The sequence below is a fragment of the Parambassis ranga genome, chromosome 8 (genome assembly GCF_900634625.1).
Source record: "Parambassis ranga chromosome 8, fParRan2.1, whole genome shotgun sequence".
Classification (NCBI taxonomy): Eukaryota; Metazoa; Chordata; class Actinopteri; family Ambassidae; genus Parambassis; species Parambassis ranga.
The window spans coordinates 7,644,999-7,655,960 of NC_041029.1; the positions used below are offsets into that span (position 1 = coordinate 7,644,999).

The 10,962-nt window shown below is 43.9% G+C and overlaps 1 protein-coding gene across 3 annotated transcripts; it reads right to left on the reverse strand.

Annotated features, from left to right (window-relative positions):
* Positions 1 to 4,183: 4,183 nt before the first annotated feature.
* On the reverse strand, positions 4,184 to 8,761 carry foxj1a (forkhead box J1a). Of its 3 annotated transcripts, none has more exons than XM_028412333.1 (3): positions 8,566 to 8,761; positions 7,358 to 7,986; positions 5,573 to 6,433 (listed from the first exon to the last, which is right to left on the reverse strand). In XM_028412333.1, the coding sequence occupies exons 2-3, from the start codon at positions 7,904 to 7,906 to the stop codon at positions 5,573 to 5,575; spliced, it is 1,410 nt and encodes a 469-aa protein (XP_028268134.1). In that variant the 5' UTR covers positions 7,907 to 7,986; positions 8,566 to 8,761. The 3 variants fall into 3 exon arrangements, with proteins under 3 accessions (XP_028268136.1, XP_028268134.1, XP_028268135.1); XM_028412334.1 differs by lacking the exon at positions 8,566 to 8,761 and adding an exon at positions 8,240 to 8,343; XM_028412335.1 differs by lacking the exon at positions 8,566 to 8,761 and having other exon boundaries at positions 4,184 to 6,433; positions 7,358 to 7,906.
* Positions 8,762 to 10,962: the final 2,201 nt, after the last annotated feature.

The window sequence follows — 10,962 nt, forward strand, 5'->3', positions numbered from 1 at the left end:
ATCGGCTGTATGTGAAGGAAACAATGCACATAGTTGGTGTGAAATATGGTAGACAGGAGTGTAAGATGAGAATATGTTTGGTAACTGACTCTGGTATGTAGAGAGCATTGTTCTGTCACTGCCATGAATCACTAACCTTTAGGTTACCTGGACAGCATAACACTGGTGAGTCCTCGAAAACAACAGTAACAAACAGGTGAGCGATGAAAACTAGACTTTGATAAACAGACAGGGTTTCTCAGTGTTAACAGAGCTTTAAATGTTCTCAAACATGCATACAGACTGCTACAAACTGTGTATTTATTTCATTTCAGCATCAATATTTCATGGATGAAGGGTCCCTAAACGTTAGGCTAGATGAACTGAGGCTGACCTCACATTCAGACTTCATAGTTAAGGTATAATGCAATAATCTCATCCATATGCCAAACGACTGGTCCTGAAACATTAACCTCGCATGAGAGTATGAGAGCTTTTGTCTGGCAAATAATCATCATAATAATAACAACAATGCGTATTGAACAGTTCGTGAGGTCACTGCGTTTTTCCTCCGGAAGCTTCCCAGCTCGCTGCGTCTGAGTTTTACTGGTTGCTCCACAAACGGCTTTGTCATGTTGGTCCTCTGCTGCCTCATTCTTTCCTCTGAAACACCTACAAAGGAGCGTCCCCCGGCCCTGCGTAATGAATAAGGAGGCCCTCCCACTGTTTCCCTGGGCATTGTTTCCCTGTTGTTACACAGAGTGTGTGTTGCTCCCTAAGCCTGTGATGGATGTCGGATTACCCCTTCTGCCTGTGTCCTCCTGACAAAGAAGGCATCAGCCTGTTCTGAAACATAGACACACACACACACACACAAAGAGGCAAACATGCAAACACATACACTCTCCAAACATACACCCGCATTCGTTCTTAAGATCCTGCATGCAATGATTTACAAATCTTTGCCGTGACCCCGACAACCTGAGCATGTCGGAATCGCAGGGCACTGGCAAAAACATTTGTATTTGCAGCTTTTAATTGATTTTTAAGAATTAGTTTGAACTTCTACACCTCATACAACAAAACAATATAACCTCAAAGCAACTAACCTCTCTAGTCATGCTTTTCCAAAAAAATGATTTGAGTTTTAATGCACATTTTATTTGCTCCATCTTACTTAGTTTCGAGTGTTTTCGAGATATTCTAGCTCCTAATGTGGTGTCACACACCTGCTGTGATACACCTCATGACTTCACATCATTATGTTGCTTTCTTCACCTTCAGAAGTTCCAACCAGAGAAAATACGTCTGAGTCTTTAGAAATATTCCAGTCTGCTATGACCAAGTACGTCCTTATTACCCTGTTGCTTTTTAGGCTCAGCTCTCTACAGACATCCCCCCATATACATCATCTGTTTGTGTTTATTAGACATCAGTAGCCACATACAAATCCACATACATTACAGTAAACCTGATGAACAAAGCGTTGTTCCGGTTTCAGAGGTTAATTCAGTGCATAGTAAAAAGAGAAGCAGCCTGTAAAATGTCACAACCACTCATTTTATGGTGTTTATTTATCATATGCTGCTGGACTCATCTTCACTTCTAAAGCAGCACATAGAACCTGAACCTGCCCTGGCAGCCCTCCTAAAGTTGTTTATGCATTTGCATTAATGATCTGATGATGTGTTGTTTTGTCATTCCAACCAATTCATTGTACATAAAGCTCCAGAAATTTAGTTGGACACAAATTTGGGGATATGCAAATCAACAGTGAATGGTCCATGCTCAGTTCTCTGTGATACCGGATGCCTGCTAACAGATCAGATCAATTAGTGTGTCTGCTGTGTGACAGTAAGGACTTTTGGTCAGGTTACATCGAAGAGCTAAAAGCTTGTTTTGAAGATGTCCTCTGGACAGCTGAAGATCCACGATCCCTGACACTCACAGAGTTCAAGGCCTCAGTTTGGCCTCAGAGTAGTGAAAGTGTCACAGACTGACTGTAAATGTTAACATCAAACAAAGTGGCAACAAACAAATGTCCACAAATGTCAGAGTGTGTTGTACGTGTTGTTACGTGGGGACTGCTGCTACCTGTTTTACTGCAGTTCAGTTTGGGGGTTTAAGTGAAGTGAGTGAACTTTTCACAGAACTACTACTGTAATAAATCTCCATCCAGCCTCTCCTCGTGTCAGCTCCACCATCCCTCCTCAGTCCTAATCAACCCCTGAGCCTCTGTTAGACCAGACCCTCACCCACCCCTGCCTCCCACCGGCCCTACATGACAATGGTACCAGCAGTTACCTAGGAAACCGGCCTTTCATTAGCTGTGTGATAAAAAAAATGTATTCCTTGTAGCACCTCTATCCACTTTTTCACATGTTATAGATTTACTTCAGGTCTCCCTCTACCAGCAGGTCCTTCACCAACCCTTGCTTTGTAACATACATTACTGTGTGGAGGAATACCGGAGGAGTTGTGGGGCAACAGACACATCCTGACAGCAGCGCGGCTCCTGAGAGATGTTTTTTTTTTCATTGGTTTTAGATCTCGCTGTGGCTCGAACTCTGAATTATCTGCCTGAACTTTAATACAGTGTGTTGGGTGACTCGCATGCTGTCAAATGAATTATCTCAAGAAAGGCCTGACATTTCAGCTGAGGAACGGTGTAGATATAAGGACCATGTGACTCGAGGCTTTCAGAACATCTTCGTCATCAGGTAAAGAATTGACCTCCTATCTAAACTTGTGTAAAGCATTAAGTAAGGATGCAAGCCTGTATGAGTAGGGAAACAAAACTCCCATCAGCTTAGCCCTACTGTAAACGGCTGCATCATCATCATCCCAGCCACATCGGGTGTTGGCATTTAGCACTTTCAGTTTGCAGCGTTTCTGGGTTGGAACAAGCAGTAAGGGTTAGCGTTTCACCAGGAGGCTCTTCTTACCTGCAGCCGTCAGCAGGGCCACTGAATAATACCTGCATCAGGTTACCACAGGCCTCTCATCTAACTGGCCTGCTGCATTATAATTACGAGCCCTGCAATCCAGCTGGAGAGCTAAGTCCAGCAGGTAATAGCTGTGCAGGGGGGGCCTGCAGGGAGCTCAGGCTAGGGGGGGGGGGGGGGGGGGGGGGGGACGTCAGCTCTCCTTTCCAGGAAAACAGCACTGGTGCTGGGCATGAAGATGCAGGATCCTGTCTTTCCAGTGGAGTGTTGGGTGTCCATCGTGCAGGGGTGTAGTGTTACAGCACTTTATCTTTGTCCTTCATCTCACGGCCATCATTACCTCATCAGTGACCACAGACAGACACGCTCGCTCACAGAGAGCCTGTCTGTTCACGACCCCTGGAGGGGGGGGGACGCTGGCTTCTTAAATTCTATGTATTTGCATTTGATTACTGCGCCTATTCATCTGACTCTCTGAACGCGAGCCACCTTGCTAATCTGCAGCAGGGTCAGAGAGACATGGTGTGGTCTACAGCCAGGCAGACAGGCAGTGATATATGGGGCCGTGGGACACTTGTCCCCGTTAGACCCCACACCGACCCAATGAGGGACCACGGATCCAAGAGCCATGGGGGAACAAGAGTCTGACTGAGCACAGACAAAGCCCTGAAAGAGAAACCCAGCCACCCCCTGCTACTATTACCCATCCACTGCCTGATCACAGCAAGAGCCCAAAAGAGATGAGCAGGAAAAGACCAACGTAAATCTCACACCCAAACACACTAAAGCAGAGGGGGGTGAGGGGAGAAAGAGACAGCAAGCAGAAGAAAACAAGCCATGTAACAGCCCTGTGAGGCTCTATATGCTAACAGGCTGACACTGAGCAGGTTTCCCGTGTTCACCATCTCAGTGTTAGCATCCTGGCCTGAGAATGTTTAGCAGGCTTCAGCCACATTTTACAATATTTAGAAATCAGCTCAGTTCATCCAGACATCATTAAACCAAATGTCAGAGTAGGTCAGAGAGCACTGTGGACGGACTCCCAACATATCACCAGTTTATTCCAGTTGTTGTTAAGCAGCACCAACAAATAGATGATGAATAAAGAAAATGTGTAATTAGACATGACGGGTGCAGTTAAACATTTTTATTTGTAAAGAAAAGAAATAAAAACAGAAAGTAAAATAATACAGTGTCTCTGACGTTCGTGTTTACTCATAGAACCAATCATGAGGTAACATCCCATTGTTCTGGTTTTATTTGATTGTGAAAAAGCTAATACACAACCATGTTTTCTTTCTTTACTAACTTTCTCCTTTTAAAGAGAATTTGCACCTTCCAATACACAAAATGGTGAAACTGGTCTCTCTAGGGTAAACTGAATGAATAGACTCCTACAACTACAAGCATCACTGTACATTGATTGCACTTTCACACATTTTAGAGGAACATTACTGTGTCTGAAACCTAGGACTACATGTCTTTATATGATTTGGTTTTAGTTAGTCAGTGTCCAGTGAGATGCATTGTTTATGTACCAACAACTCAGCCTACACAATACAAAAAAGTCATTTCCTCTTTTTAATAAAAACACAGTCTCTTAACACTGCCACCCTGCCGAGTCCCAAGTGTTGTTCTTGGCACATAGAAGGTCAGGTATTCATTTACAAGGCACTGCGGCCTTTCTAACAAGAGCGTTTTAAGCTCCTAATAGCTCTTTGTTGAAGAATTTTGCCTTGAGCCATTTTGTGTCCATTTTACACTACAAAACTCAGAAGTGTCCTCTACAGCGTTGCTTTGCATCTATAGAAAGTCAAAGGAAGGAAGTGGCTATAAGTACTTCTACAAGCAATATATTTCAGTGTTATTTTGTTTGTATGTATGTTTTCCAAATGGAAAAAGGAAACCTATCCTGTATATGTAGTAACAGGGGGGGGGGGGCGGAATACAGAGAGCAGTTAGTACCAAAAAAACCCACACACAAAAAAATCTATTACAGTAAATCACTCCTACACAAAACATAATTTGGCAAATATCTCATTATTTGTCATCTTAGTGCTCCTGTCACATTCTTAGTAAAACAGCTGTCAGCCTTGGCCTTACATCTCCTCATTATTCCTGGTTATATCTTCCTGTTTATCGAATCAGGCCTATGGGCTCTTCTTCGCCTCAATAAAACACACGCCGTGTAAACAGAGACCCATGCTGTGTCATCCTGAAGGCTGGGTCACACCAGTGTGATGCTTCATAATCAGTTCATTCTAATGTATTTGCTGTGATTGGTCCAGAGTCTTTCTGAAAGCTCCAATATATCAAGATATGCACATAGAACTGACAAAACAGGTAAACATGGATCAGCCTAAAGTTCTGGATTTTCTGTCAGGTGTGATGTCGTAGCATGAGCGGTCACTATAGGAGAAATTGGCAGCACAGCTGAGGGGTGGCAGGAAATCCATGTTGCTTAAAGACATGTTCCTTAAAGATATGAGCTGTTGCTGCTGTGTGTTGTGGCATCTTTGTTCAGTAGGCATTGAGGATGTATTTCCAGCATGAATCAGTATTTCACTTCTAAAAATACTTTGAACATCTTGAAAAGTACAATAAAACTCTTGTGAGTTTAAAAACAAATCCTGGATAGCAGTTATTCCTCAAAGGAGGGTGTCAATCCGGGTGCTGGGGTCTCCACCTAATGAGTCTTCGAGGTCAAACAGCTGGTCCAGGTTGACAGTGGAGCTACAGAGAAAATCACTGCGGCCTTGCTCTTCTTCAGGCCAGGGATTCTCCAGGAAGGCCGTGGCAAGGATGGTCTCCTCATCAAAGTTAGACACACCGTGTCTCCTCTGGGTCTCCAGCATGTGGATGTCTGCCGTCCCTGCAGGAGCCTCAATGGGGGAGATGTGGGTCCCCCACACTGTCAGGTCCTCCTCTTTTATGATGGGGCTCAGAGGTTCTCCTCCCTCCAAACTGAGCTCCCCACTGAGGGCAGAGTCCAACAGGGCATCCCAATCAAAGTCCCCCTTTAGAGGTCCAATCTCCTTCTGTTCATCCACAGAGAGCAGAGGGGAGCTTGAACGTCGGGGCACTTTGGTGACACCATTTTTAGAGCTCAGTGAATGTTTCCTCTTTTTCCCACCTCTTCCCCTGACTACCGGCCATGACCCTAGCATGGTACCCTCAGCTAGGTGGGGATCCCAGCACCGGTCAGCTCCAGTTGCCTCTTCAAACTCCCAGAGAAATTGCTGGGATTCAGACTTGATGCACAGGCCTTCCTGAACCCCTGTTGTGCTGCAAGGGCCTGTGGACTGGGGCTGGAGGGTGAGCCTGAGCCTGTTCTGGAGGGCAGGATTGATTTGGACAGGTGGCATACGTCTCTTCTTGTAGGCACCGCTAAGGAGGCGTTCGGCATACTGCGGGTCAATCTTCCAGAAACCACCCTTTCCTGGCTCGTCTTTCTGCCGCGGCACTTTGATGAAGCACTTGTTGAGTGACAGGTTGTGTCGAATTGAGTTCTGAAAACAGAAATGTAAATTGAAAACCCACATAGTTACTTCACTTTGTGACTTACACCTGATTTGAAATGAATATATCTGAGAAATAATTTACTCCTGGGTTGAAAATGAGATAAGACTGAAATGTGGTCTTTATATATATATATATGAATCTATAGCTGAAAAATCAAAGTCCTAAATGTAGCAGGATGAAAACAGGATGTTGTATCATTCTTTTTGAGCTTTAAACAAATGCCTATTTAGGATGCCGGACTGTAAATGTAGGCTTATCGTGCCACTTTAGACAGGAAGTACGGCTGCAGAGCATCATATATCAACCATGTGTTCATCTCGCCCCCCACCCCCACTCCCCTTTCACTGGAGTCTGAATGGAGCAGTGACCCAGTGGCCTTTGTTAAATATTATCTGCCCCATGTACTGCCTTACAATAACGAAATGCTCTGAAATGTCCGAGCCAGACGCTGAAACACACGAGTACAGCTAACAGCTTCATCAATCATTTATCCAGCAAAATTAAACTTTTCTGGAAAGTTCCTTTTAGTGTTTTAAGTGGGAGTCTGGTGCCCATCCTTTTTACTTTGAATCACCTCAGTTTGTTGGCTGTGCTTTAAAAAAAAGAGAATATGTAAATAGAATGTGAAGCATATTTCATGTTTTCTGTTAAGGTTTTGTACATTTAGGTGAAGTGTTCCTGGCCTCACAGTTATTAATTGTACCCACAAAGCCAAGTCCTCAGAGTGTGGCAGCAGGCCCAGACCTATTGTGTTTCTCTGAAATGTATTCACTGTGCTTAAAATAGAAACTCTCAGCTGTGATTTCACTACAGCACAGGAAAAAGTGAGAAACTTATTTTAAATAGTGGACAGAGTGTCAGAAACAGCACGTCCTTTCTAACAGTGTGTGTAGCTGTGTGCGCTCCTTTACCTGCCAGGTGGGGTCAGCATGGCGGTAGTAGCAGAAGTTGTCAGTGATCCACTTGTAGATGCAGGACAGGGTGATCTTGCTCTTCTTGCTGGCCTGCATGGCCATACAGATGAGGGTGGCGTACGAGTAGGGCGGCTTGATGTGCGCATTGGTCTTGTAGTCCACCTCGTCTGGGCAGTGACCGTGCGCCACGATTCCGGGGAGGGACTGCCTTCTGCTGTAGGCCGCAGCTGTGGGCTTCCCCGGGGTCAGGGGCATCCCGATGGAGGCAGGGTCCCCGGCCAGAGGGGAAGACGGGGCGTCGGATCCTATTTGCTGGTGCCCGAACAGGTGTGGCTGATGGTGGGCATGCTGCGGCACGTTGGCACCGAGGATGCAGAACTCCTGCAGCCACTGCAGGCTGGTCAGACTGTCGTCCAGGTTGCTGCAGCTGCTGATGCTGCTGTTGACACTGTCCCTCTCCTCCGCCTGGGCAGCAGCGGTCACCACCTTCTCCTCCAGCCCCACAGAGCCTTCGGTCCAGGGGTCGGCACAGCTCAGAGACAGCATGACTCTCTCCAACACCTCTTTCTCCTCTCTGTCACCCCAGCTCCTTCTCCTTCTCCGTCTCCTCCTCCCCCTGCCACCGCCTGACAGAACCGAAAATATACACCCAACTTCAACGAAGTGCGAAAAGACAGGACAATGATGGCCCCATTTGAAAACAGAGCGCCTGTGTGTGCGTAAAGAGAAAGACTTCCAGATTTCCATTTAAATCATTTGGCATGTCTGTCGCCAGAATGTGGGTGCTAAACGTTTATTCTGAAACCTGAAATCCCTCACGTCACACAGAAGCATGTTTTTTTCTGTCTGTGGCTCTAAGAACTTTCTTGAAAAACTAACCTGCGCACTTGACGCACAGCGCAGAGAGGCGCGCACATCATGAGCGAAGGCATCTGAAGCCTTAGAACACACTCAGTGGTACTCCAGTGTAAAGGTAAAAAAAGAGATAGAGTTAGCTAATTACGCATAAAATCTGTAAAAAAAATTGTTGTTGAAATAATAATTTAATTGATTAACTTTTTTTTGTTATATAAAAATAATGAATGTCACTATCTAGCCTATAATATAAATTGATTATTAGACTTTGTGAGGCCTACTGAGTATATTTAAATAATGCTTTCAGGGGATAAGTGATCAACTCTTTTACAATAAACATCCAAACTCACCTTGTGTCAGCTGCAATAGTGAGTAGAAACTCGTTAAATCCCAAGGCAGCGGCGCGTATTGAACGCTCAGCCTCAGCCTGCTCGCTGGGCACCTGTTATCAGCTTGTGAGCGAAAGAAGGACAGAAAGAAGAGAAATTCCTGTGGACTGAGTTTGGCGCTGCTCTTAGCGCTTCTTCTCCCTTGCAGAGGTCTTTATAACGGTTGTCAGCGGGCTGCGGTATCCGTCGGGGAGGCAGTTTAATACCTGGTGCAGGAGGTTTGTCCAGCAACCATAGAAACGGTACACCCCCTTGTAAACAGCTTCGCGCTCCTCCATTGGCCTGCCGGTTTCTATAGGGCTTCATTTTTAATCACTCTCAAGTCAACTGTGTCTGCTGCCGGGGCAGGTTCTCAAAGTGAGGCCCGGGGCCACTCCAGGGGACTTTAAGGATTATTTCAGTTTTATTAAACCGGAAAGATTAAAATGATTTAAGCATTGTGGAGTGACTTTGTCTTTTTGGACAACAAATCCTGAACATAACAGGCTGAGCTCAGCTGTTTGTGTTAGATTTTGAGTTTAGCGGCTCCTGTAAGGTGCTTATTATCTTTATTTCCATATAGCATTTCATGTTTTACATTTCAGATTGAGAAATGTATGTTCAAAACTCTCTAAACATCTTTCACAAAACATTTCGTGAAAACTTGAAGCAAACAACTAACTATAAAGTAGTCAGGATTAATGATATAACATTGCCTTACATCAGGGGACACTGCTGCCCTTGTCACCTGTCTCCTGCTCATGTGATTCTGGATTTAATTAGTAATACAAAAACAAAAAGTTGGACTCAGCATTTGGACTAACAGGAGGGGAGGGGGGGGGCGTGTGTGAAGGAATGTACTTTTGTTCATAAGACAGAAAAAGAAGAGAAAGGGCAAACAAAAAGGTTTGGCCCCTTGAACGTTCTATTAGTGTGGCTGAGTGGTTTCCTGAGGCCCCTCACAAAGGCAACTGTAAAGCCATAAAAAGGCTTCCTCATCTCTGCAGCACTGACCTCTCTTCAAAGCTGCACTTGGAGCTGCTGACACACCACAGAGCCTTGTCCTCATGGCGGCTCACCTACAATCTGCTGGAGGGCCTCTTCAAAATAAAAGCATATCACAACAATAAATAATAAATATGACACTTTAAACATGCAGACTGGAGACAAGCAGAAATGAAGGCAAGTAACTGAACAAATCACCATAGTTTGCTGACCTACAATTATACTAAAATAATTAAACTGTGTGAAACTGTGTGTGTGAATGTGACTCGAACATTCACACAGATATGAATTCAAGGTTCTAGTTTATTCATTTGTTTTATAAACCACTACATTCATTTAGCAGGTAAAATTGTTTTTAATTTATGATGTAGCCTACAAATTATAACTGTCTTTCAGTCTTTCAGATCAGATTCCGCAAAATAAATCAAACTACCCAAAGAAAAATTCAAGTAGAGCTAAATATGTTTGCAGCTAATTTAACACAAATGATTAAGCAGACTGGTGTAAGTGCAATAATGAAATTCTGTATTTTCAGACTGTTCCAGCAAAGGTCAAAGGTCAGAAAGGGAGCAGCCAAGCACAGAGCCAAGGGTCAGAGAGGGCTGGCCTCAGAGCAGAACTCACAGGGATTACAAATAAAGATAGAGCTGGAATCTGATGGTAGACTTGACTGACTGACTGACTGACTGACTGACGGCACACACACATTAAAAACATGTCCCAAAAAGAGACACAAGTGCAAAGACTTAAAAGAACTCACATGATGCAAAACAATCTAATGGACGTTCAATATGACTACAAAATCCCCCACAGACACACAAAATGACTGAAAAGGGACGTCATTCATCTATAAAGATCACAAAGCTGCCACAAAGGCCTCAAAACAACAGAAAGTCTGCTAATAGACTGTTTTTATTTAAATAGATAGTCTGTGATTACAGCACTTCTAAAACATAATGTCATTCATTAATTATGTTTGTCAGTGCAGTGGCATGTTGAGAAAAAATGTTATTGTTATTGATTTGTATTGTTTAATGTATTATTTAATGTATTGTTTAGTGGATGTGTTTTTTTCTGTGGCGTTAAGATGTAATGCTGTTAGTTGGACAAGTGAGGGCGCCAAATACCATTTGTCAACAGAAGCAAAGCAGGATGTGTCAGGTGCAGAGAGCCCTAAACAATCTCTTTCCTAATATCTTATGATTTAAAGCGGCAAGATGTTCTGAAATATTTAAATAATATTATATTATGTGAAATATTTAACGGGTTTGGCTTGAAAAATAAAATGCATTATAAATCACTTGGTGATGGTGGTTTTTGGGACCACTGGTTAAAGCAAACATGCATGGTGAAAGAATTTGTTTATTGTGAAAA